Source organism: Anabrus simplex, chromosome 5, assembly GCF_040414725.1.
Source record: "Anabrus simplex isolate iqAnaSimp1 chromosome 5, ASM4041472v1, whole genome shotgun sequence".
Taxonomy (NCBI): Eukaryota; Metazoa; Arthropoda; class Insecta; order Orthoptera; family Tettigoniidae; genus Anabrus; species Anabrus simplex.
This window is the reverse complement of record NC_090269.1, coordinates 279946517-279974352: the sequence shown is the minus strand read 5'-3', so window position 1 is coordinate 279974352 and position 27836 is coordinate 279946517. Positions and strand designations below refer to the sequence as shown.

Below are 27836 nucleotides of genomic sequence, written 5' to 3'. Positions count from 1 at the left end.
AGAAAGAAGAAGAGCTGCTCGACTAAGTGGTATGTTCCGAGCTGTTAGCGGAGAGATGGCGTGGAATGACATTAGTGGACGAATAGGTTTGAATGGCGTTTATAAAAGTAGGAAAGATCACGATATGAAGATAAAGTTGGAATTCAAGAGGACAAACTGGGGCAAATATTCATTTATAGGAAGGGGAGTTAGGGATTGGAATACCGTATTTCACGGCATAATCGTCGCACTTTTTATACCAAACTTTTCGAAAAAAATTGTAGGGTGCGACCATTATACGATGAATATTTAATACCAGTATTTGTATTACTGAAAAAATGTATTTATAACTAAATTGTATTTGATACAAATTTAAGATGCACGTAATACTCGCGTTTATACATCAAAATAATTAAAATAGTCTAAAACAAAATTCATAATTTTTCGCAACAATTCGGCGAACGTTTTTCCAACCTGAAAATAAAAATGAACGTATTAAGTTAATTTGTCATTAATTTGAGTATTAAAGTTAAAATATTTGCACTTGCAGAAAATTATCGCTTTGTTGTGAAATGCGGACTTACCGGTACGCAATTTATTCCAAATCTTCGGTGTCGCTATCGCAGGTTTCGCTATCTGATGCGCCGTCCTCGCCTCTGTTAATACCAGTATCAGATTCTTCGTCTCCCTGCCACACTGCGTCATCTTCGGAACCGTCTAGTGCATTCGAAATCCCAGTCCTTTTGAAGCTCTTGGAGACTAGTTCAGGTGGTATAAGATCCCAACTCTTCTTCACCCACGAGCATAACAAGTCCAAGGGTGGACGCCTGATATTTCCAGCGGGCGTCAATTGCTGATCGCCGCTCATCATCCACTCGTTGTAAAATCGACGTAAGTATTCTTTAAAGGGTTTATTAACACATACGTCTAGTGGCTGCAAAGCAGATAGATGTTAGGCCACCAGGAATGACTTATCTGTCGTGTCTTATTTGTAGTGAGAATTTGCTTCACTTCGTTCACGAGGTGACCTCGGAAACTATTTAAAACAAGCAGAGCTGGTTGTTTTAGTAGTGCACCAGGTCTTCTATTCCACACAGTTTTAACCCAGTCCAGCATGAGTTCTACGTCCATTCAACCCTTTGGTTGCACTCGTACATGAATTCCACGGGGAAACTGTATATTCTTAGGCATCGTTTTCCTCTAGAAAATGATGTAAGGCGGCAACTTTCTCCCGTCAGCTGTAATGGCTAGCATTGCCGTGCATCGCAACTTCTCACTACCGCTGGTTTTCATTAATACACTCCGTGATCCTTTTAGCGCAATAGTGCTGTTGCGAGGCATATCAAAAAAGATTGGAGTCCGATCGGCATTACCGATTTGAGAAAGCAAGTACGAAGTTTCCTTGCGCAAACGTATGACAAATCGGTGAAAATTTACAATCTTGTCCGTGTAATCAGCAGGCAACTTTTGGCTTAGTGTTGTTCTCCTTCGCACTGACAGATTGTGTCGTCGCATGAACCCCTTAATCCACCCACGAGTCGCCTTAAACTGAGTTACCGGTATGTTGTGTTTGCGCGCTACCCCCTGTCCCTTAATTTGTAACATTTCATATGATATACTGCAGCCATTGTTACGTATTTCACTGACGTACCTAAACACTTCTTCGTCAATTATAGGAAACTTCCCTGTTTTAGGACCTCTAAACGCGCGTCTAGAAGGGTTTGTGCTTTTTATCTTGTTTTTTTACTTTCCGCCAGTCACGCACCAACTTTTCACTCACAGAAAATTTTCTTTCTGCAGCTCTGTTCCCGTGCTGTTCAGCGAAGGCAATTACGCTTAGCTTGAAGCCCGCAGAATAGTTTCTATATTTACCCATAATCGCTTATAAATGCTTCACACGTTAATGTTTTGCGATATAAATGACTTTCCGTAATTGTCCACTATTAAAACAAATTATTTTTGCAAACACCCAAAACACAAATTAAAAATTTAAATTCTCACGCACACATGTCTACAGTAATCACGTAAATCTGAAACAAATAAATACATCTGTGATCTGTCCATTCCAGAGCAGCCAATACTGTTAGGCAGCAAGGAAGCATGCAACAATTTATCAGTTTAGCTCGTTGGTTGCGACACACTACTGCGCTTGCGCAAAGCTCTCAAACCGGAGCTCTAGCTAGCGCGGTGTAAATCTACTGTATAGTTGACTGTATTCCGAGACGTCAGTAACAAACATTCATTTTTTTCAATTTCTTTTAAACATACGGTAATTAGGTTAATATTTCTTCCCAGTTATTGATGATTTTACATTACATTACTGACGAGTTTACAAAATAAAACTTTAATAGCATTGGATAATAATTATCTTGACTGCTTGGATAAAAGTTTTCATCCCATGCCCGGACACTTATGACGTAGTAGTAAGATAAGAGTCTAGCGATGACAACTGAGACATCGTAAATAATTCGGCTGAATAATTCCGTGGAAATCTGCATTATCGTCTTGGATTTCACTTCGTGCGCAATAACACAGCAGCCGGCCCCATGGTGTAGGGGTAGCGTGTTTGCTTCTTACACGGAGGCCTCGGGTTCAATTCACGGCCGGGTCAGGGAATTTTACCTGTATCTGAGGGCTGGTTCGAGGTCCATTCAACCTACCTAGCCGGTATTTCCTGGCGACGTTGCCGATAAGCGATAACTTACAGCCTTACGTATTTCAAATGGGAACTCATAATATGTAGGCGGTGAATAAATAGTACACTGTCTCGCGACCACGTTGTCAAACTGCCGATAGTCTACCGGTAAGCCATGCGTCGTACATATACCGGTATTATTTATTTATACGTTGTGCAACATGTCGCAAACGTGACTGTGTTGCCAAATTGCCCATAAACCATACACGTATTTAAATTGCGCATTCATGTGCAACTTACGTTGCAGTTCCATTTACCTTTTAACCAGATTAGTGAACAAAATTTGGACGTGCGACGATTATGTAATTAAAGGTTTAAAGTCCGATTTTTGTATTGAAAATAAAGGATGCGACGATTACGCAGTGGCGACGATTATGCCGTGAAATACGGTAACTTACCAAGGGAGATGTTCAATAAATTTCCAATTTCTTTGAAAACATTTCGGAAAAGGCTAAGAAAGCAACAGATAGGGAATCTGCCACCTGGGCGACTGCCCTAAATGCAGATCAGTATTGATTGACTTGACTGATATAGCATTCCTTTAACAACACAATCTTAATCAAAGCTTCATTATATAAATATATATGTATGGTTCAGCTGAAGATGACCTTGTATATGAGGTCGAAATCAGTCCTGTAGCTTAATATATGCAATAAATAAGTATTGATTGGTGGAAATCCTCTCCTATTTTTAATTGTGAGCAACACCTTCGTAACGTCCAATCCAAAGTAAGAACTCACAATTAAAAAATTATGTGGTACGACTTGGGGTTCAACAGCAACTTTACCCTGATGCACCACTTTGGGACTTGTGTTCTCGGCTGCTGAGTACTGCACTGCTGTTTGGCTGAATAGCCCTCACACCAACCTCATAGATACGCAGCTCATCACCACGATGCGTCTCGTCACTAGCACAATAAGGTCTACACCCACATATTGTCTACCTATTCTCAGCCATATCTCCCCACCAGATCTTTGACGTAAAATGCTCTCCTCAGGGAATTGTAGCGTTATTAACCAAATACGCTACTTGTGCCATATACTTGGACTATCAACTGTCTACGCGACACTTATTAAATTTTGAGAACTATCTGCGCAAATAACATTTTGTGGATTAAGCATTCTACTGTTGGACTCTGCTTTATTGATAATGTGCCCATATCATCATTCATAATATTGCCATTATCTATTTGGAACTGGAATTCAACACTATGTGACTAGCGGATGGTAATACTACTCACTGGATGTACGGCTATTGGGACATGAAAGCATGTAACGTTTCTGCAAGTTATATCTAGTGGGGTCGATCGTATTGTGGATTGAAACTTGTACTCTTGCGCTATCTATGTATGAGCTGCGTTACTAGGTGTGCTTTGACGGAGCCCACCAGGGCGTGCTGCGATGTTGGACAGTGTCGCCCCTTGTGGCCTTGATCGCAGTGTCTCTCTTGACTGGTTGATTTCGAGTGTGGAAGGTTGACTGCTCAATAATGGTGTGCTTACCGGCACATAAAACTATGATTTTACCTTCGGGTATTGGCTAAGGACGTAGAACTGCCCGAGCAGGGGATTGTACTTGTTTTAATATTCTTATTTTATTTTAGTATCGTTGTGTGGTGTAGCATGTAAGTTTATTACTAGCGAGTGTATTAGTGTTGGTTCGAATCACATCGGTTACTCAGTCATATGACCTCTTTATAAGTACGCTGTTCAAATTTATTTGTGTTAATGTGTTCTTGGGGTGTGTTATTTACATTATAGGTTGAGTTTTTAATTATGATTTGAATTTTTATCTAAGTTCGGTGTTACTGCGTTCTAGTTTCAAGTGAACGTCATGTGTTGCTGTCAAGGTCATTATTGACTGCGTAACTTTGAAATCCGCCCTTGCCTTGTGTAACATTGTTTTCCCTGATATTCTTTGTTTAACTGCGTATATGTGTAAGATTTTCTGTGTTATTTCCTGAGTGCGAGTGCAGTTGCTATTTTTAAATTTTTGCATGTATGGCTTATGTTGCGGTATTCGTGTTTGCCCCGGTGTTTGGTGTTGTGATTCTCTGTTTGGTTTTCGGGCTTTCTTTTTGTGTTTTTCGGCCTTCTTGTCCGTGTTTCGAACTAATGCTATGCTGCACTAAGTTTTCATTTAACAAAAAATTATTATTATTGTATTTATTATTATTATTATCAACCTTATAATTTTTAATTTCTCATGGGTAATTATTTCTTGGATTGGGTTGCTATTTCTTGTTTTATTTCTATTGCGGGTGTTTAAGGTGATACTTACTTAATTAGAGCTGTGTAATCCCGCATAGTATTAACATTATATTTCAACAATGACTGTAACGTCTGCTGGTTGAAGTCAAGGGTTTTGGGCAGCCCTAGCGCGAGATGATTGGGCTCTGGTGTTATCTCATTTCCCATTGTTGTTTTATCTTTGGTGCTTGGCCGTTATGTAACTTTTGATTATTGCGTCTGGTATCGGCCGAGATAACAGCATCTTCGTGCTCCGTGTGGATGACAATGCATTGTTTTTCTTCTCATGTCATGCCTTGTTTTTGATCTCGGTGTTGTGAAGTTAACTAGCCCTTTCTATTTTAATATGTTTTGGGCGTCTTATTTATCGCCCTAGCCTTTTTCTGCTTCTGCGATTTTATATTTTATTTTTATTTGGGCTGTTCACCTTATTATGTGGATTTTGTGGGGTGTCATTAAGCTGAGATTTGTGTTCCCTTGTGTTTTAACGTGATGTGTTGGGTGTCTTTATTTATGTGGGTATTGTGGGGACTTAATCTCTGTTGGGAGCTGTCAGAGGCCCTTGTTTTGCCACACAACCCATTTTTCTGGTGTTAATATTAAATTTTATTTCATGTAAATATTTTTATTATGTGTAAGGTACGGAACTGGTGCACCAGTGTAGCTTGGGGGAAATGTAATGAATTTATTTACTTCAGAATTAACCTTATTTACATGCAGATTATTTATTTAATGTGAATTTATTATTCTTCTATCACATTATTATTATTATTTTCAGAATTTTTCTTTCTTTTCATAATTTAGTGTAATGTAAATTATTATTTATTAATCATATTTTTATTTTAAATTTTTGAAAATCTTGGTGTTATATCCTTGCTGTGTCTGCTACGCAATATCCTGGGTCGCCACCTCTATTCTTTAAACGGGTAGACTTCAGCACCCTTGCTTGCTTCCTCTCATCCGTATCCATGAAGTATTGTTCTGATTTATAATGAATTATTTGCTCTTTTGAAATTTATCTTGTATGTGCACTTCCCCATAACCCTGGTCATTTACTTCTATTGTTGGAGGCGTTGCAGAATTTAAGAAATTAATAAATAGTCCACAATTACCAATACGTGACGACATCGCCGATGTTCACCTGAATCATCTAAGGTCCCGAAATCCACCAATAAGAACTGCAATAGAACTGAAGAATACCAACTTAAATATTACGCAGGAATGGCAGGGAAGACAAGATACTAGGTCTGAGTCAACTTTGCCACACATAGGATCGTCACTGCCACCTGGATCTGAGCTTCCTCGGAAAACCTGGTATACTCCTCAGGATACGATCGGGCCATGGTAACTGCGCCGATTTCTACTACAAGTGGAAAAGAATTCCTATGCCTAACTGCGTCTGTGGTGCCTCTAAACAGACCATCCTGCACATTACCAGCGAATGTCCAAAAATAAAGTACAGTGGCAATATCAGTGACTTTGCTCGTGCGCTTCCAGAGACAGTTAGCTATATAAATAACCTGGATGTAAACATATAGTATGTTCGTCAAATTCATTGTGTGTTGTATCTGTAAAGCCATACGCAAAATAAAATAAATTTACTACAGCGTACTTGTACTATAGTTACTGATATTCTTGATATACTGTGTTACATCACAAAACTGATGCTATATTACATATTAAATCACCTGTAACTTACCTATATCTGCTCCTCGCGAAAGTAACAGTTCAACTAACTCTTCATGACCACCAGCACAAGCAAGCGTCAGAGCTGTATCATGATTACTATCTGTCTCAGAGTCCACATCCATGCAGGAGAAGGGAGCCTGAGGACACTGCGTTCCAGCATATGGTGCACCAGTAGTGTACTGACCTACACCTAAGAAAAAATATATTTTTAAAAGATGTATCCAAAAAATGACAATGTTATATATAAAGATTTATAATTATTATTATACAAATAAGTTGTTTATTTTTTAGAACTATAGAGAACATGAACAAACATTTTTTTTAACCTTTTAAGTGCAGAGTTACCAGTTGACTATTTGCTACCTCAGTGCTGAGTTTTTTCATTCGTATGTAAAAAGTTTTGTAGCAGCCTCAATTTTAACTTATCAGAGGAGCGATTAGCTTAAAATGTTTATAAATGTTGGTTCTTTATAAATCTAAATGCAAATGGAAAATCCTACACTTACGTTCATTATTATTTTGAGAGAAAACAAAATTACACTTTTGTGCCCATGCGTACATTATCTTTATACAAAGTAAAGAGCCCAAAATAATATCATTCCCTAAAATCTGTAGGCAACTAATACACGTAACTTCTTAGAAGTACACAGTTGATATTTTAAAACTCTCTCCAAACCTGGAATGTGGTGATCGTTAAATGTTTTCTACTGGTTGGTTGTGATGCCGATTTGTTCAACTATCTGCACCAACTCCACTGGCACAAAAGTTTAAAAAAAAATCAATGATTTTCAGGTTGTCATCAAACACTACTTGGCCCTCAGAGTCTGTCACAGTTACTTGAAAGTCTGGTGGAGAAAAGTAATCCGTCCACCACTAAAATAGTGATGAAATAGCTTCTGAAATCACCGTGTTTTTGTTCTTTCGTTTAGAAGGAGGCTCTGTTTCTCTCTCACATTCAATATTTTCGGCACTCTCTGCATCACTCCCAGTTTTTAAATTGCTTAACAATTCATTAAATTTTCCATCATGACTTTCCACTGTGGTTAATAACGGAAAGATTCTTTGATCCGAAATAACATTGCTGTGAGAGCAACTAGCTTGTTGTTCCACCATGTTTGTTTATGTCACAGATGAACTCCACAGACGTCTACAAAATGCTCTGTAAGTTACTTCCCGAAGCTAAAATCTGCGATCAATTAGTTCTACATAATGCCCAAATGATAGCAGAATATGTCAGAGGTCAAATTGGCACTCGAAAGTGAACCGGGAAACTCAAAAAACTTAAAGTTCTTGTGCACCGTCTATAGACAGGCGTAGCAGTGCTGGACAGGCCGTGCCAGCCCGTCTATAGGCAGGAGTAGCACTCATCAGGTTAAGAACTCAATCAACTGCAGAGTTGCGACTCTTGAACACTTCAGGCCCAGGTACGAATATGCGACTTGTCAACACAAAATGTGTCATTTTCAATGATGGAGACATTTATACATGTACATTACTATTTAAGGAAGATATCAGTCATAGTTACTACATGAAAATTAATTTGGGACTTCAGGAAATGAAGTAAAAAGTTATGAAGAATCACTTCTAGAATGGATGATTGTATGATTTCACTGTTTTCACATAGCCCATCCCAAAATCTTTAAATGAGTCTTAAATTTGTGACAGAGCCACAGATGAACTTGAACCAACCAGACGAAAAACTCACGTTAACCAACAGTTGACTCAATTTTTTATGAGCAATTTAATCAATCATTTCAATAATGCTACACAGTCAAATACTATTCAAGTTCATGTGAATAAATCACTTGAATACTAACAAGGATTGGTAGAAATTACCGACAGATGCTTTTTCTAAATTTGCCATTTTATGGTATTTTATGTTTTCTATTGTTATTTTGTTGGTATTCACTTAACTCAACATCTCATAAATATAAAAAGGTGATAAGCAACTCAGGGTAAGAGTGTGGAAGTGGTTTTCTGAAAAATACATTGATTTTAAGATTCTTCAGCCAGTATCCAGTGTTCGGGAGTTAGTAGGTTCGAACCCCACTGTCGGCAGCCCTGAAAATGGTTTTCCGTGGTTTCCCATTTTCACACCAGGTAAATGCTGGGGCTGTACCTTAATTAAGGCCACTGCCACTTCCTTCCCACTCCTAGCCCTTTCCTGCCCCATCGTCGCCATAAGACCTATCCGTGTCAGTGCGATGTAAAGCAACTAGCAAAAAAAATATTCTTCACTCTTAGGCCCGGTTTCATCAACACATGTTAGTGCTTAACAAGGTGTTAACTCATTTTAACATACGATTTAAGGAAATTTGCGTTTCATCAACAAATGTTAACATTAACAAATGTTAAACTGCGTATTAAAGTTAACATCAGCCATTTCCAATGTTAAATGGCTAACATTAGCATTAGCAACCTGTTCCAAAATGGCTGCTGTGAATCTCGCTTTCGAGGCGGAATTGCTCTATTTAGATCTTTGACAAAACAATCCTGATCGAAGAAGAGTTCAGCGACCTAATGACTTTGAAAATTTGACAGATCCGAAATTTCTTCATAGATACAGGTTATCGAAAACAGTCGTTGCTAAGGTTGTTGACGAAATTCAAGTGAGGTTAGAATATCCTACGAAGAGAAACTTACCTCTTTCTCCAATGTTGCAGGTATTGATAATATTACGAGTTTTTGCTACTGGTTATTTTCACATAATGGCCGGAGACAATGCTGGAATTTCTAAAGCCACTGTTAATAGAGTTGTTTGTCGAGTGTCTGCAGCAATGGGAAGGAGGTATATAACATTCCCTTCAGTAGAAGAGCGTCAGCAAATTATCCGCGACTTCTATGAATAAGTCGTTTTCCTGGTGTTTGTTCTACGTGCAATAGATTGCACACATGTAAGAATCCAATCACCTGGAGGCAATTGGGCCGAAATATATCGTAATCGAAAGGGATATTTCTCTGTTAATGTTAATGTTCAGGTGATTAGTGAGCCTAACCTCCAAATCAGGGATATACTTGCTAGGTGGTCTGGTTCTGCACACGACAATACAATATTTAATAACTCCCATATCGGAGCACAGTTTGAAGTGGGCCAATTGACGAAGTGATTTTGTTAGGTGACAGCGGAAACCCGCTAAAAAAAAGTATCTGTTTACCTCATTGAAACCCTCGCGGACTTTTCCCGCGCCTCGTCCTTTTCTTTTATCGTCAAGCCATCTGTGCGCTTGCACTCAATAACTTATATATATATTTACTAACTAATTCAATTAACAACTCTTTTTCGAAGGAGGAAAAATTAGAACTACGATTCCGTTTCACTTTACGCGCCATATTTTACAGCTGTGCTCAAACAAAAACGAATCGGAGCGCGTTGTAAAACAGCATGTTCGTACCACTGCCTCCTTGATTCGCACCAGTTCGCAATATTGGGAGAGTTAACAGTCGATTAGTTAACATTTCACAAGAAAAGTTTGATGAAATGCAAGAAACCTAACAAGATGTTAAATTTCTAAGTCCGTATTAACTAACTACTTGTTAATATATATTTAACATGTGTTGATGAAACCGGGCCTTAATCTTTATGAGGATACATTGGTGTTCAAAATATAACAGTTTATTTCTATGGATAGGATATTGCTGGAACGTTTTTAAAACTTCGGAACAGGATTACATGTTAATACATCCTGTTATTGGTCTCTTCCTATTAAGTCCCATCCTGGGACATTACACACTGCAAATACGAAACACATCTACCACCCACAGGAGTTCACTGTCAAATCTTACAGTATAATGTTGCTCCCCTGCCATTACAATCATTCATTTACAGTCCTTGCTCATTTATGCTTACTGTTTTGACCTGAATGAAAGCAGACTTTCTTTTACTTCATTCTTAGATCAAAAAATGACGCTTAGCTTAGCACTGGTATCAAACACAACTGGTACAGTAGACAATACCATTCATCAATGTAATAGGAAAAAGTTCTGAAAATAACGCCAGAAGCTGACACAAACAAGTTTTTGACATAATTCAGTTTCATTAAGGCCCAGTTTCATCAACACATGTTAGTACTTAACAAGGTGTTAAAACATTACAATTTAAGAAAATTTGCGTTTCATCAACAACTGTTAACGTTAACATATGTTAAACTGCGTATTAAAGTTATGATCAGCCATTTCCCATGTTAAATGGCTAACATTAGCATTTAGCAACCTGTTCCAAAATGGCTGCTGTGAATCTCCCTCCCTTTAGATGCGGAATTGCTCTATTCAGATCTTTTACACAATAATCCTGACCGAAGAATAGTTCAGCGACGTAATGAGTTTGAAAATTTGACGGATGCAGAATTTCTTCATAGATACAGGTTATCGAAAATAGCCGTTGCTAAGGTTGTTAACGAAATTCGAGTGAGGTTGGAATATCCTACAAAGAGAAACCGTTTTCTCCAATGTTGCAGATACCGGTACTGATAACGATTTTTTGCTACTGGTTCTTTTCACATAATGGTCGGAGACAATGCTGGAATTTCTAAAGCCACTCTTAGTATAGTTGTCTGTCGAGTGTCTGCAGCAATATCATCTATGAGAAGGAGGTAGGCTCTGTAACGTTCCCTTCAGTAGAAGAGGGTCAGCAAATTATCCGTGACTTCTATGAAATAAGCCATTTTCCTGGTGTTCTAGGTGTAATAGATCGCACACATGTAAGAATCCAACCACCCGGAGGCAATAGGGCCGAAATATATCGTAATCAGAAGGGATATTTCTCTGTAATGTTCAAGTGATTAGTGATCCTAACCTCCAAATCAGGGATACAGTTGCTAGGTGGCCTGGTTTTGTACACGACAGTACAATATTTAATAACTCCCAGATCAGAGCACAGTTTGAAGTGGGGACAATTAAAGTGATTTTGTTAGGTGATAATGGATACCCACTAAGAAAGTATCCGTTAACTCCATTGAAACCCTTGCGGACTTTCTCACATGCCTCGTCCTTTTCTTTTATCGTCAAGCCATCTGTGCGCTAGCACTCAATAACTTCTATATATTTACTAATTCAAGTAACAAATCTTTTTCGATGGAGGAAAAATTAGAAATACGACTCCGTTTCACTTAATGCGCCATATTTAACAGCTGTACTCAAACAAAAGCGCATCGGAGCACGCTGTAAAACAGCACATTCGTACCACTTACTCCCTGATTCTCACCAACTCGCCATGTCAGGAGAGTTAACAGTCGATTAGTTAACATTTCACAAAAAAAAGTTTGGTGAAACGCAAGAAACCTAACAAGATGTTAAATTTTTAACTCGGTATTAACTAACTACTTGTTAGTATATATTTAACATGTGTTGATGAAACCAGGCCTAAGAGTTGTTAAACATAATTATACTAACACCATATTCAATATTTAACAACGTGTTAAAGATGCTTGCTTTTCCTAAAAAATTTCCTGAGAAATTTACTTATACCATACGTTGTTAACTTTTGCAAAAAATATGAACAATGCGATTCTAGAAGGCAGTAGCAGAACTAAGTGGTTATTGAGCACACACTAATGCGATTTTGTTTGAACAGAGCTGTAAAACACAGCATGTGAAGTCAACATAAACAGATTGTCGAACATATGATTCGTAATCCTCAGCTAAGAAGGGGAAACCATGTGATCATACTTTCCATGCTGTTCTGTGTCCTGATGTATAATAGTTTTGAGGTCTTGTTTCAGGATAAGAATGTGGTGTTCAAAGAGTCCTCCTTTAAAAGGTATTACCCAATACTCTTAGATTTCACCAATCAGGATACCTTTGTATCTTGTCCCCACTTTAAACTGTGTTTCGATATATAAGTTATTAAATCCTGTTAGGGAATCTGCCACCTGGACAACAGCCCTAAATGGAGATTCATTGATTGGTGTCTGCTTAATAATCAAATAAATACTGTATTCAGTTTATGCCTCCTCTAGTACAGTAATCCTCTGTCCTCTTGTCACTACCAATGATTTCTCTCTTTTCCGTCCATATTTTTATACATCTATTTCCCTTCGATCCTACAGGTGAATTTGAATTTTTTCCACATAATCTTGTTTCTGGTCGATTACAATAACAAATAAAACATATCAGTACACCACCTAGTCTCAGGCTTGTCTTTGCTTCAAACTTTCTAGATTTCTTATTTCTTATAATGTTACTGTTTTTACGTCCCACTAACAACTCTGACGATTTTTTGGAGATGCTGAGGTACCAGAATTTTGTCCCACAAGAATTCTTTAACGTGCCAGTAGATCTACCGCCAAGAGGCCGACATATTTGAGCACCTTCAAATACCACCAAACTGAGGATCGAACCAGCCTGCCAAGTTGGGGTCAAAAGGTCAGCGCCTCAACCGTCTGTCACTCAGCCCGGCTTTCTCATTTTTGATCTTTAGCCTGCACTTATGAAGTTCCTGTTTAGTCCCTGGAGCATGCATACCATTTCTTCTGTAATTCCTTTCCTTTACCTCTTAAATGTTCTGCACAAAGTTTGTCTAGATATACTTTCTGTATGTCAATAAATGTCATCACTACATCCTGACTTTACTTCCAACTTCATCACATCAACTGTTTCATTGTGAAGACTAAATGTACTGCCTATATGTAACTTTGGAAATCCAATTTGCTGTTATTCTAGATGTTTTCCTATTCCAATACTCTGTCACATATTTTTTGAAAATGAGGTAACATGATGCTTTTATACTACATATTGTTATGAAGAAGAAGAAGAAGAAGAAGAAGAAGAAGAAGAAGAAGAAGAAGAAGAAGAAGAAGAAGAAGAAGAAGAAGAAGAAGAAGAAGAAGAAGAAGAAGAAGAACTGAAATATAATGAACTCCATTAAGTAATTATACATAATGTCACAAGTGAACTTAATTGTGTGATTTCTTAAAAGAAATAAGAATGAGCAGTATATCACGTCATTTGTGTGGAATCAGTTTAAGTAGTGGCATGTGCCTGGATGGCTGGTGTGCATTCTCATTAAAAGTCATTCACAGCTCTACATTATTGAAGAGGTAGAGCAAATTGGTAACCAGACTGCAGGAAGAAAGTATAATGCGGAAAAAAGCTGCAGCAAGTGATTGGAGAAAAATAAAGCTAGTCTTGAACAGGCAAACGGTAACTGCCAGGCATTTCATCGACAAAAAGGGAAGTTACCAGTAATCGAAAACTGGATATGTGAATGAAAAAAGGCTGTTTGGATGCAGGGTCATGAATGAAATTTGTCAGTTAAAAGCTATAGCTATAAGATGAAAGTTGACAATTAAGGGTTTTAAATGGATGGCTAACATGTATTTTCTGAATTAAATTTACTTCATTTTTTGGAGAAAAACTAGCATTGCAAACATCTCCCAGAAAATTATGAGTAAGAGATTGTGAGTTTCCATAGATATGCACCACAAAAAATCATACATAATTTCATTAACTGGTAGTGCAGACCAGAAGTCTGTGTGTAATGTCGGCATATTTGAAAATTATGATGCGGCAAGTTGTTTCATAATTTTTAAATTTTAAGTAGGCTACTGAAGTAATTATTTTCTATATGCCTTCTATACTGAAAATCAACAGAAATTCACCTTAAACAAAATAACACCTATATACCGAGAGAATGGTACAAGGATAATCTAAAGAACATCAAAATTGGAAGATCCAAAGACAACATAAGTTTAAACTGTCTGGGATTTGCTGATGACCTTGATTTCCTGTCCAACAACATTCAGCAAGCCCAACAAGTTAAATCACTACAGGAAATATTGCAGGAAATCGGCCGCAGAATAACCTTCAGGAAAGAAATCATGTTAACTGACCCACCACTTGTAAACAAAATCACAATAGATGAACAGCAAATCAAAATCGTTGACAAATTTAAATATTTAGAAGAAATAACTTAGTACCAAAACAAAAAGTAGACACAACAACAGAATAAACTGCCGAGAACACAATGCATCAACAAGAACACCTATGATAAAACAGCCTTTCTAAACAGCTACAAAATTAAAGCACTATAAAATGATTACAGAACCAAAATTAACATATGTAAGTGAAACCACTTTCAAAACAACATTACACAGAATAGACAGAATAAACAAAAACTATTAAGAAAATGGACACTAGTTTCTAATGAATCAGTTTAGAAGGAAATGGTACTGGTAATGAGCACAATCTGGAAGAAACTATTTTTATTTTTTGCACATCTACTCAGGACACTAAAAAACAGGATCATGAGGAGAATTACTGAAAAATTATGGAACAGTAAGAGCAGCATTGGACTGATTGCAGAAAGTAAGGAAGATATGAGGGAACTACAAATTACAACAAAAGATTTAGAAAAAAAAAAGAAGACAAAATAAAGCAACTCACAAATATACCAGGCAACAAATCAAATTGAACACAGACAATGGGACAGGTCATTTTAAATGAAGAAGGAAAGTTAAGATCTGAGAGAATGACTAACTACTGTGCTGAGAGAAAAATGAAAAACTTATAAAATTGACCAAAAGGTCCATTGATGACCATAAAATATAAATAAATTCCTCAAAGGAACTTTTTTTGCTAGGGGCTTTACGTCGCACCGACACAGATAGGTCTTATGGCGACGATGGGATAGGAAAGACTTAGGAGTTGGAAGGAAGCGGCCATGGCCTTAATTAAGGTACAGCCCCTGCATTTGCCTGGTGTGAAAATGGGAAACCATGGAAAACCATTTTCAGGGCTGCCGATAGTGGGATTCGAACCTACTATCTCCCGGATGCAAGCTCACAGCCGCGCGCCTCTATGCGCACGGCCAACTCGCCCGGTGGAACTTTTTAAAAAATTCTCTTCCCAAAATTAGATGTGATATAATTTGAGTAAAACACAATATATTCTGCTCTATCTAGTGTTATTGCCGAGTCTATACTGTAAATTATACCGGAAGACATACGAATAATAAGATGATTAAAATAAGAAGGGCGAAGGACAATTGTACATCAACTCCCATTAGTGGGATAACCCTTAGTATAACTTTGTTTGTGATGTGTAAAGGATGTGATGACAGAAATAATTCTTTGATACCCACCCAATGAAGTTGGAATTATGCTTATTACAGGCAAGGAGGAAATGGGTTTAACTTCTTGCAACTACATGTACACAAATGTGGACCCTAGTTCATCCAGTATTCTTTTAGTGGTTGTCTAAGTTTTGTGAATTATAACGACAGAAAATATTTGTGAAAGCCTGATTTCATGAACTGTATGCCAGTAGCAGCGTACGCCACAGTAAGAGAATATGGGAGGGTAATATTCAGTAAGATAGTGGAGAGAGACAAGATGCTTTCGGATGCTAGTTTTCTTGGGTGTTGTGACATTCAAACAACGTATTTACCCATTTAGTCCCTGCACATTAAAAAAATAAAAAGTGAAGATAGCAGGTGTTAGTCTTACATGCAAGGTCCAGTTTTTGCACGTGAAAATAAGCCTTCCCTTGTCCCTCGTACACTTGGCAGCATGGAGGAATAGTTCTCACAAACTGAAGTTGCACAACTGTTAACCAGATCAGGTCTGTTAAAATCAGTGGCTTAATTGTTCACTGGGTTCTTCTAATGTAACAGTGCAGTTAACACAACCAAAGACAAGGAATTCTGTGCAGCATTCTAACACCCTTGGAGATCACAGGCACCCCATGGAGGGAGAGATAACCTGAAAATAACAGTACCTTTCATTCCTGTCATCAGAGTACATACTTCATGATTGATCAACACACACGTTTAGAGTGCATTTTGCATACGTTAAAGGATTCCAAGTTGAAATGAATACTGAGAAAGGACAGTGTCTATGATCATTTACAATGAGTGAAAGACTTGAAAGGTATTGCTGTAGCAGAAATAATCTGAAATTGAGCTACGGAGAGAAGATACGACAGACAAAAGCTGCATACGAGACTAGAGGGGGGGGGGCACCTATTTTCTGAAGGCAATTCCAACAGAAGCCCGGCTCCATGGCTAAATGTTTAGTGTGCTGGACTTTGGTCCCGAGGGTCCTGGGTTCAATTCCTGGCCGGCACGGAGATTTTAACCTGATCTCTGAATGGAATGTAAGCACATATAGGATGATTTGTTTCGTAACCACAAAACCGTGGCAGCGGCTCTTACCCGAGTTGTAAATCGTAGTTTGTTTCACAAGGGATGACAAACAACATTTTCAGGGCTAGGAAAAATGTGATCGTTTTAAGCGGTAATAGCGAAAATTCGTGACGCGATAAGCGAGGCACTTTTATATAGATTTATACGATGAGAATCGGGACTTAGAATTTACGACATGCTAAGCGGGAAAACATGTTAATGAGGAATGCACTAACGAGGTTTCACTGTAGTAGAAAGATCTCTAGATATTGCTGGGGTGAAAGAAGGACAAAAACTGATGATTGTTTTCTGGTTGAGAAAATACATCCAACTATTAATGGATGTAACAACACTACCAGGTGACACGTTTGATGGAGATCACACAGTAGTGGTAGCAACATTGAAAATAGGCAAAATTGTGGGAGTAAAAGAAATGAGGCAGAAGGAAATGAAAGTATGGAAATTAAAAGATCAAATAACTCCGGAGAAATATCAGCGGGAATTAAAACAGCACATCCTTATATCAGAAATAGAATGTGTAGAAAAAGAATGGACCAAATTTAAAAACACATTTGTAAGCTGTGCAGAGAAGATTTGTGGCAGAACTTCAGCAAGAGTGAAGGGAAAGGAGACACCTTGGTAGAATGAAAAGGTGGAGGAAGTAGTTAAACAAAAGAAGAAAACATGGCAAAGACAGAAGAGACAGAAAAGAGAGAAGTAAGATTATTTATTACAAAATATAAGAATCTTCTGTATTGACAGTTTTCACTTTACAAAGGAAAAATTAAGTGTATCCTCCAAATTCCATACATCATATAATTCCATCATTAGATGGAGTAATCAAATTCAAACATGTTTTGACTCGTTTGAGTCATCTTCATTAAAAAGGGGGAGAAGGGGTGTTAAAGTAATTTACATAATACAAGTTTAAAATGTGCCAAAAAATTAATGAAGGAACAAATTAAAAAACAAAAGACATGACTGAAATAAAAACAGCACAATATACAATATTTACATCATCATATGGAGCAATAAACAACTCGCTGTGGTAAAATTCAGTGAAAAAAGGGGTTAATACAAAACATAATTGAATCTAAAAACTGTGTTAACCTAAAGGCTGGTCTCCACTGATTAACATTTAACATGTTAAATGTTAAATACTGTTTCATGTAACATTGTGTCCATACTTAATAAACACATTAAACTTGACTTTTTTTGTTTATATACAGGTAATTCATCATATCAATTTGTGGTAATACATTTAGGTGGTGTCTAGTATTTTCAAACAAGGACACTTGACTCAGAAGAAGAGGATTTGGCCTTTGTTATTATCACTGTTGCTTCCTCTGATGATTTAGAAATGCAGTTTTATTAGGCACATTTCCTGCCCTCATCCTGCTCATTGCTTCAAAAGCAAACCACTTCGAAGCATAAACTTCGTCCACTCCCGCCCCCGACTTCCGAACTTTTTGCGATTCTCGACTGTACTGGGAGTGGAGGGACGATAGTTATTTTTCGATGCACTCGCGGGAACAATTACAGATAATTTCGAGTTCCTGGAAACTGTCGTCTTTCTTCACTTTATCTCTGTATTCCTTTGATCAGACATCCCACAAACAAGGCCTTTCTATTATATCATTAATTTTTTAAGTCCAGAGTATCTCCCCTGCTCCACACCATCTCCGAATATAAATTTTAGTATAGTGCAAAGAGAATGACACACATGCACATACTGTATTTGTAGCTTATAACAAAGAGTATGTGTGTTGCGGAGTGTTGTAACTATAATCCTACTTCACAAGGAGCACGTGGTTTGAATCGTTTAGGCTATCCGTTGGCAAAGAAACAGCACAGAAGTTGCCGAAGCTGTGCTGACATCTTACGAACAACGAACTGACTTGACAAGTTTTCCACTTGGAGCGGAAAACACGCCAACATGTTAAAAGTGTTAACCTCAACTTTATGAGTTAACATGTAAAGTCAATTGGAAGACACAATAACAATATACATGTCAACTGTAACATGTTAAATTTAACATGTTGGTGTTAAATGTTAATCAGTGGAGACCAACCTTAAGAAAACAAATGATACAGATGGAAACTAACAATAAGTGCACATAGCAAGGTTGCAGATATCTTAGTCACAAAAATTTTTGGTTTTATAACAATTCAAAACAGGATGAAATCACTGTGTCGAAAATTCAGACCAAAAGTCTGCCTTTGTAGAAACACCATCACATCGAATGGCTAGGAGGGGACAGGGAGCGAAAAAGTTTGAGAAACCAAGCCTGAGATAACGTGCAGGCGAGATGCATGTGGCAAGTGATGGAAAAACGCTGATGAAATTTAAAATTTTAGAACAGCAGCATTCTCAATTTCTTCTCAATCTAGCGGTCCTGTTCTCAATTATTGTTTCACAATGTTGGCTGGTTTATTTGCCTTATTTTAAAAGATTGGGAGGGCTGTGACAAAAATTGAGAAGCTGTGTTAGAGAAGATGACAGATTCATGGTAAACTGTCAGTGACCATAGTGGAAACCGTCAATGAAGAAGCCCAGGCTGTTTTGAGAGGACAACCACCTTTTAAACACCGTATTTTTAAAGCTTTCTTCACACTCATTTTACACTTTTTACTTCTCAGCTCAAGTTTTTCACACCACCTCATTTTTTCCATTACAGATTGGAACTTCAACTCGAATGATCAAGTCGAAACTCGAAGAGGCGAGTTTCAACATTCACGCCACCTGTGCATGCTTTAAGATGCAGGCGCCATTCCACTTACCGATAGATTTTAATTTTGTCTTCATTAAGAAAATTTCACGACTTTTTCCGAATCCTTAACTAAGCTGTCTCAATACAAATATGCACCACACTAGGCAACTTCATACGATTATATTCCTAATCCACATGTAGGCTATCAGGCGACAAATATTAGCTACCCTTCACTGTACCACTCAACACAAAATAAATTACTAATTTCTGAATGGGATGTGAAATACAAGCACGAACAGGTTCACTGCGTTGTTCAGCAATCTCGCTGCTGACCGGCAAGCAAAATTGAACATTCCTGAGGCTAACGGCTTACTCCCCAAAGTTGCAACTTACCCTGTGAAGTTCAGGAATTCAAGGTCTTTTCCTCTTATCACGCAACTGTGGTGAGGGCTCTTTGTTACCCGAGTTAGAAATCATGTTCCTTTCACAAGGGATGACAAATAACATTTCCAGGGCTAGGAAAAATGTGATTGTACAAAACTCTAATAGCGAAAATTTGTGATGTGATAAGTAAGGTATTTTTATGTAGATTTAATATGATGAGAATCGGGACTTTGAATTTACAACGTGTTAGCGGGAAAATGTATTAGCGAGGAAAGTACTAATGAGGTTTCACTGTACTTTTAAACCAGCAAAGTATTATGATTTACAACATTACTTCCGGGACTAGAGAGTAACATACTTTTAGAAAATAATGAATGCTCAGGTAAGAAAGCTATCAGGAGCTACATATATGTGTCCAGGAAACCCATGTAAGACCATGTGGATAGAGTACACATTAAAGGAAAACACTGGTCCAAAATTTTCAGCTGCACTGTCATGCACTGAAGGAGTTTGGAATGGTAATTAGTAAAAAGAAAACTGTAGTTATGCACTGTGGAAAAGAGAAAAAGAGAAGCCAAGTGAAGATAGATGGAGAACAGTTAGAGAATGTAGAACAGTTTACATATCTGGGTAGCGTTATTAATGGAAGTAATGAAATCCTGAAATTAATTACAAGACTAAGTAAAGGTACAACATTTTATCTATATATATATATATATCTATGTAAACATTCGCAAATATCTCAGACATCCATCTGCAGTGCTGAGGTTAGAATATCATCATTTCCAGTAACAAATTCTTCGAATGTTGTGGCACTCGAGTCCTTTGATACAACCCCCTAATGTCATCAGTAGTTTCATATTCACTAAAAAATTCTGGAATGGCACTAAAACCTGCATGGCCAAAGCAGTTTTGAATAGTGTCCGTTGTGACTAGTTGCCATACTGCTACAAACATATGCATGTCTTTGAGTATATTGAATGGTTGTTAGGTATAGACATCTGAAATCAAGATCTCCGCCCATTCAGACTGCAAGGGAACTCATCAATAGGAACTTAAACAGTTCTAATGAATGGCAAATGGAGTGGACCAACACAGCTCCAGATGAATGGTAGACCCTCTTTAGCCATCAATATCTACCGCCAGGTTTTAATCTCCCCTGAAGAACTTGGGTTCTTCTCAACGGAGTTTGTACCAACCATGGACGATGTGGGTCATTGTTGCATAAGTGGGGTATGCACTCCTCCCTGAGTGCGACTTGTGGTGAGAAGAAACAGACCATCCATCATATTGTCATTGAATGTCCAAGGAGGCTATACTCCGGTCAGAGTATAGTGGTTGAACAGTTTAGATTTGAGTTTGTGAACTGTTTTTGAGATTGTTTGAAGTGTTATATTGTTTGTTATATTTTTGAATGTTTGTATGTAGAGTTATGTACAAGCCATAAGCTAAATAAATAATAAGTGGAGGTAAATTTTACTCCTGTTGTTGTTAACACACAACAACACCATCACTTTGCTTTACTTTTATTGCATTCGTTGCAGTTTTCTCAGCGAACAGCGTATGTCTTGGACAGGAGCAAATTGTAAAACACCCCAGTTTCATCAGCGTTAAAAGTATCTTCAGCATCACATCCTTCAAGAAGTCGAGGTAACGTATTCTTATTCCAGTACACAACTGTATCGTCATGAACTTCCGCACTCTCACCGCACGTTTTGGAACGAAAGATTGCGCCGTTTTTTAAAACAATCACACCAGTCATTAGAAGCATGGAAATAGACCAAACCCAGCTTAAGTGCAACTTCCAGAGCTTTATGTTTAAGTATGTTCCCGTCAATTAGAGCGTTCTCACTCCTTTTTCCCCCCCTCGAACAATTTCATTAAAATTTTCCTCGTACGGCGAAGAACGAATTTATTTATTTATTCATTTATTTATTTATTTATTTATTTATTTATTTACTTATTTGAAAAGTGTTATTTTTTTTACCACCGACTATGAACTAAAATCACTCTATAGGGGAAATGGTTGGAGATAAGTATATGCCCTCGAAGACATTTTCGTAGAGCTTCAACAGCTCTACATTTGATATGCTTACACTTGGGGTCTATCAACGACTGTTCAGGCAGCGCAAGCCATGGAGGAGATGACTTTCTACTTATTCCGTGATTTTCTCTAGAATACATTTTCATTATGTTCAATATCCATAGCCATTTTAGTTTCTAGTTGCTTTTTATCTTTCGAAATACATCTTTCACTGTAAATCACGTGAAGTTTGCAAGAGACCTTCCACCTAAACATTAATGCTCATGAAGTAACTTGTGTCTCGCGACATGCAAGTGTACTTCAATCATGCCTCTAGGCCATATAGCTAGTCTCGCTGGAAAACACACTTCGGTCCTGTGTAGTCGTCATTCCAGTACTACCTACAGTTCAATGGACATAAGTAACCAACAGCATCTAGCATAACAGTTACTGCTGCTTCGCAGTAACAGTGATTTCCAGAGGCACAATAATTTATCTTGGTTCCACACATCGCTAAAGGAGCGCTTTCATTTAGCGTGTTAACTTCGGACTGAGATTATGAAAAAACAGACCTTCATTAACATTTAAAACGAGTTTAGAAAAAAGTATCTTATCGCAAATTTTCGTTACAACAGGATGTGTGATTGTAATTTATATGAAATGTATTCCATAATAGTGGATCTTTCCTTAAGTTGGGGTATCGAATTGTATTGAATAGGTGGAACCTCTCTCTTTTTAATATTGCGATTCGTTGGAAGGGGGTTTAAATAACATTGTGCTTATGGTGATTTGGCTGGGCTTTACGAAAATCTTCCTTAAAAGCAGGCACGTAATAATGGGGTTTTGCTGTATTTTAGGGTGGAGCTAACCACTTAGATGTTTTCTTGGGACATCAGTTATGAGAAGCCAGTCATTAACTGTAATAGTCTTTCATTCACATTTCCTAAAGATCTTGCATTCTTTCTTTTACATACTCATCTCAAATTTTTCACTACAATCATATGATAAAACTGCATACTTTCCTGTGAATCCAGAACACAGTCTTGCTTACCCCTAGAGGTGCAAAAGGTCAATTTTTTCGTCATTGTGCGCCTAGTAGCACAAGCACCGGAAAAAATCCAACATTCATAAAAGGTCTTTTTTGCTAGTTGCTTTACATCACGACATGGCAACGATGGGATAGGAAAGGTCTAGGAGTGGGAAGGAAGCGGCCGTGGCCTTAAGGTATAGCCCCAGCATTTGCCCGGTGTGAAAATAGGAAACCACGGAAAACCATTTTCAGGGCTGCCAACAGTGGGGTTCGAACTCGCTATCTCCCGGATGCAAGCTCACAGCTGTGCACCCCTAACTGCATGCCCAACTCACCGGGTCATAAAAATTTATATAATAGGAATCACTGGAAGAATGTTCTATCATTCAACACTTTATATAATATATCACATTTATTAAATGAGTACCGGTTTTGATTCCCTTGGAAAAATCATCAGTTCAAAGCAAATAAATAAATAAATCAATCAATAAATCAAAAGGGCATTAACACACATTCAACATGAAAACTGCCTTCAAATGCACTTAAAATGAATGACACGAGTTAAACATCATAAAAATTTAAAGAATATCCTAGGATCCAGGTCACAAATAATTGGAGTGCGTTTGTACAATGTTGAGCAATTATATAAATAAAACGTCAACACTGTAATGAAAGTTATAAATTATATATATATATATTTATTTTTGCTAGTTGCTTTACGTCACACCGACACATGCAGGTCTTATGGCGACGATAGGACAGGGAAGGGCTAGGAGTGGGAAGGAAGCGGCCGTGGCCTTAATTAAGGTACAGCCCCAGCATTTGCCTGGTGTGAAAATGGGAAACCACGGAAAACCATTTTCAGGGCTGCTGACAGTGGGGTTAGAACCTACTATCTCCCGAATACTGGATACTGGCCGCACTTAAGTGACTGCAGCTATCGAGTTCGGTAAAACGACATAAAAGTCGCGATAAAGGCACCTTAAGTGACATCCATTGATGTAAGACTCTTAAGTTGTCAGGCATTGTCTGAAGTTTATTTGTACTGCCATCAGGTGTTCTGTATCTATGTAAATATTCACTATTATGTATGCTGTTTGCTTTGGAATTTCAATGTTTGCATGTGGTCAAGATGGCCACTTGAGATAGCAATACTGCTGCCAATATTGACCCCATTGCAGGATTAACAGATGAAGGAAGCGATTTCAGAGAAGCGGAATATGACAAAATTAATAGTATTGTTACAAGTAGTGACAATGATAGTAGGCCAGGGCAGACTGCAATGCCAGAAATAAGCGATCACGTAAGCGACTTGAAGGATAATGTACCTCTTCAATGCTGCTAATGCAGGTAAAGGTAGGCCGACACTGCTGGGGACAACTCGAACACTATTATAGGCCTAGAGGACTGACAAGACAGAAATATACTGAGGAAGAGGATGAAGAAATAGGAGAGATCCACTCACAAAACTAAGAAACCTCACCTAACCTAACTTCCTGCTTTACATGTCTACTTATTTTCTACTGTGACCCCAGTTTTGCAAATATTGCAACCAAACTTTTACTGGCAACTGAGAACATATTAAGGAACAGTTCATATATATTTGGTTTTTCAACTAACACAGATGTTTCTCTGAACATTTTGTCTTGAATTTTGAATTGATTTAAATTTTGATTTGTTTTCCATTTATCAATGTGATTATTATGAATTTACGTTTCTTGAATAAACTTTTATGGATATTTTAAGGTTAACTAGTGACCCACCCCAACTAAAATGGTCCCAACTCCCAAACCGTATATATGTAACATTTTCTGCCAAAATTTGTGGTAACTGATAGCCTTTAATCAGCAGTCTACAAATTGCAGGTTTATATGCTGGCACTACAGAAAATAAAGTTGGCACTTAAAGGTTTAATTTCATATACCCTCCAAACAACAAAAATACAATTACTCAAGCAATAGCAGATTGTAAGTAATATAACATACCCCCCCCACCCACCCTTCAGCAATTATCCTCCAACAGTACACAATATACACTTCCCAATTAACATTGAACTTTCAGATATTATTTTATTTTTCAAGTTGTCTTATGCCGCATCAACACAAATAAGTCCCATGGCTACAATGGGATAGGAGGGGTCTAGGAGTGGGAAGGAAGCGACTGTGGCCGTAAGGTGAAGTTGGGAAACCACGGAAAAACATTTTCAGGGCTGCCAACATTGGTTTTCAAACCCACTATCTCCCGAAAGTAAGCTGACAGCTATGTGACCCAACCCACGCAGCCACTCGCTCGATAGATAAACACTAAACCGAATTTCTCCAATTTCCAATTTTCTTTTTTGCGACCAAAACAGCTATCACTACTACCCCCCCGCCCCAACCTTGCTCTAAGGGATTCCAAGATTGAACATCAGACGACACGAGCTCACGGAATCACTAAGCCTCAATATCCAGTACCTGCTTGTTTGCCTTCTTTACATGCACATCAATCTACAGTGTCTGTAGAGCAAATATCCCCTTTTCTCCTCCACTACTGAAGAGGGTTATATCATAGACCTGACACATTTTATTTCCACGTGTGTGGTATCAAACATACCCATGCCACACTAATAATTAAGGGCTTTATCTAAAATAGGGCATATCAAAACTTCTTTGCTCGAAGTTTGCATACCTATTCTAATATACAATTTCTATTGCCCAATGAATCTGTTTCAGGTGTAGCATATCAATCCTTAAACAGTGTAGACTAGCATTAACAGAATCACATAAAATATCACAAAAGAAAAGATTTTTTAATGATTATGATACAATAAAAATAAAATAAATGTTTTTTAAACTGTGAATCAAGTAACATTTGTTAAACTGTTTCAAGGATGAGAAGACTGCATTTACCAACTATAGGTCCAGTAGGCTCCATGCCTTGGAAAATCTGTAATGCATAAGGCAAACTTCATGCACAAGTGAGAAGAAACTTTCATACAAAGCTAAGTTAATGGTGCAGCACAAGGACAAAAGGCAAGATATTTTCAAGCAAAGAACTTACCATTATGTAAATAACTCCACTGCCATGCTAGTAACACACTGAACTTATAACGAGGATCTAAAAGCCACACACCAAATTTATGTGAGACGGTATAATGTGTCCTGAGCATTTGTAGAGCTAATTTTTAACATAATAATATAACAAAACTAGTTATCAGGAATTAAGGTTTCTGATAATTTGAAACTGCCAAGAGGAGGGCAAGGCCTGAGATTTTTACAAAAGCCATAAATTTAATTCAAGATAAAATGTTTCTAAACCTTATCACTTGTTTCTTCAAGCCAAAGAAGAGACAAACCTGTATTTGGATCAATCTGGTAGTTCTGCTGCGTCTGTGCCTGAGGTTGGCGAGGTTGCAACTGGTACCGAGGCTTCTTGCCCTTCCCTCCCCCAGTGCCTGTTCCAGAGGGGGGAATCACCGCTACCCCTTTCTTGTCCGCAACAGTCTGCGTAGCCACTTGCACCTGGTGAGCTGAACACGAAGGCTGCACATACTGAGCCGTGCTACTTGGAGTGCCAACCACACTGCCATTGCTGTGAGTAGGCTCTGATGGTGGTAATGCTTGACCAGGAAATGCTGCAAGTTGTTGGCAACTGTTTGACCCAACCGTACAGAGCTATCTAACCTAAGACTACTATTAACTCAACTATAATGTCTCATGAATTAAGCACTAATATAACATGTGAGTAAAACCATGCAACACTAAGCTTATGTTAAAACAATGAATTACATTCCACACTCAAAGGTTCAAATTCTGTTAGCTATATGGAGAATTAAAAATTTAAAAACCTGTATCAAAATAGGAATGGGATGATTAATGATACCTTAATATTCATACTACCCATTAATACCAGGTAATTTGTTGCTATGACCATATTTGGACAAAGAAAAAATATGTAAGACTATGTTTACTAAGGAACATCAAGTACAACAAAACCCTACACTGTAAATCTCTATCTCTCTCTCTCTCTCTCTCCTATATATATATATTTGACAAAACTTTAAATTGGCATTTCGTCTAATCCAGATTTAACAACTCTCATTATTTGGAATTAAGCATACAGGGAAAAAAATTACTGCAATTATATTGTCTAATATGCTTTCATTTTCATTTGAAATAGTAGGGCAACAAATTTTCTGATATATATTATCATCTTCAATTGTATCCTTGCCTTCTAAGTACTGATCACGAGATTACTTTCTAAATTGTTTCACTGAATACCACGAAGTGATACCGTCTCATCTCTAATATTAACACAAATACACAGAGCACAATGAGAAAGTATCATCATAATTTTTTACTATGAATTTGGAAATCTACATACACAAATTACTTCTATACCGCTTTTCACGAGAGTTTAATCTTGATGTAAACAAATAGGAGGAGCATCTTGCCTATGCATGTGGACATGGACGTAGTCGATTGGAAAAGCAACTGTAGCACTCACTCGGTTGTATGTGAGCTCGAGGAAAAGTAGTATGTCGCATTAATTTTAGTTTATTACATTTAGAGAGTTTGGAAGAGTACGTAATCAAATTAAAATAGGGTTGTCATCTATACCAATATATATATATATATATATATATATATATATATATACGGTTTTGTTTTAATAAAATAGTGATAAAATAACGAGAAATGAAGGCACAAGGTGTGGTGTAATACAGGAATCTTCTCGTAGTGGGGGAAAGTCCCAAGCTGTACAGTGTAGAGATAATGTGTTGCATCTTGCAGCAGCAGTCGGTGTCAATATTCATAGCGAGAGACATGGAGGAAGTGGAGGAAGAGGTAGGACCATCACGTGTAGTGAAACACATAAGAGGAAAACCGCTAGGCAGTGCATCGTGAATGTGTGCAATAAACGAAGTGAACAAAATCCAGCTTTAGTCGTTTATTCAGAAGTTCAGATCTTCGCACTGT

At 37.7% G+C, this 27836-nt stretch overlaps 1 protein-coding gene across 6 annotated transcripts in view; it reads right to left on the bottom strand.

Annotated features, from left to right (window-relative positions):
* LOC136873986 (ankyrin repeat domain-containing protein 17) overlaps nucleotides 1-27836 on the bottom strand; it is a 918230-nt gene that overhangs the window by 315541 nt on the left and 574853 nt on the right. For 5 of the 6 annotated variants that reach the window (XM_067147404.2, XM_067147402.2, XM_068227616.1 and 2 more), the window contains 2 exons: nucleotides 26213-26491; nucleotides 6622-6801 (listed from right to left, as the gene is read on the bottom strand). In XM_067147404.2, coding sequence (XP_067003505.2) covers nucleotides 6622-6801; nucleotides 26213-26491 — 459 coding nt within the window. The remainder of the gene's footprint in view (nucleotides 1-6621; nucleotides 6802-26212; nucleotides 26492-27836) is intronic. The other variant, XM_067147407.2, reaches the window with a different exon arrangement.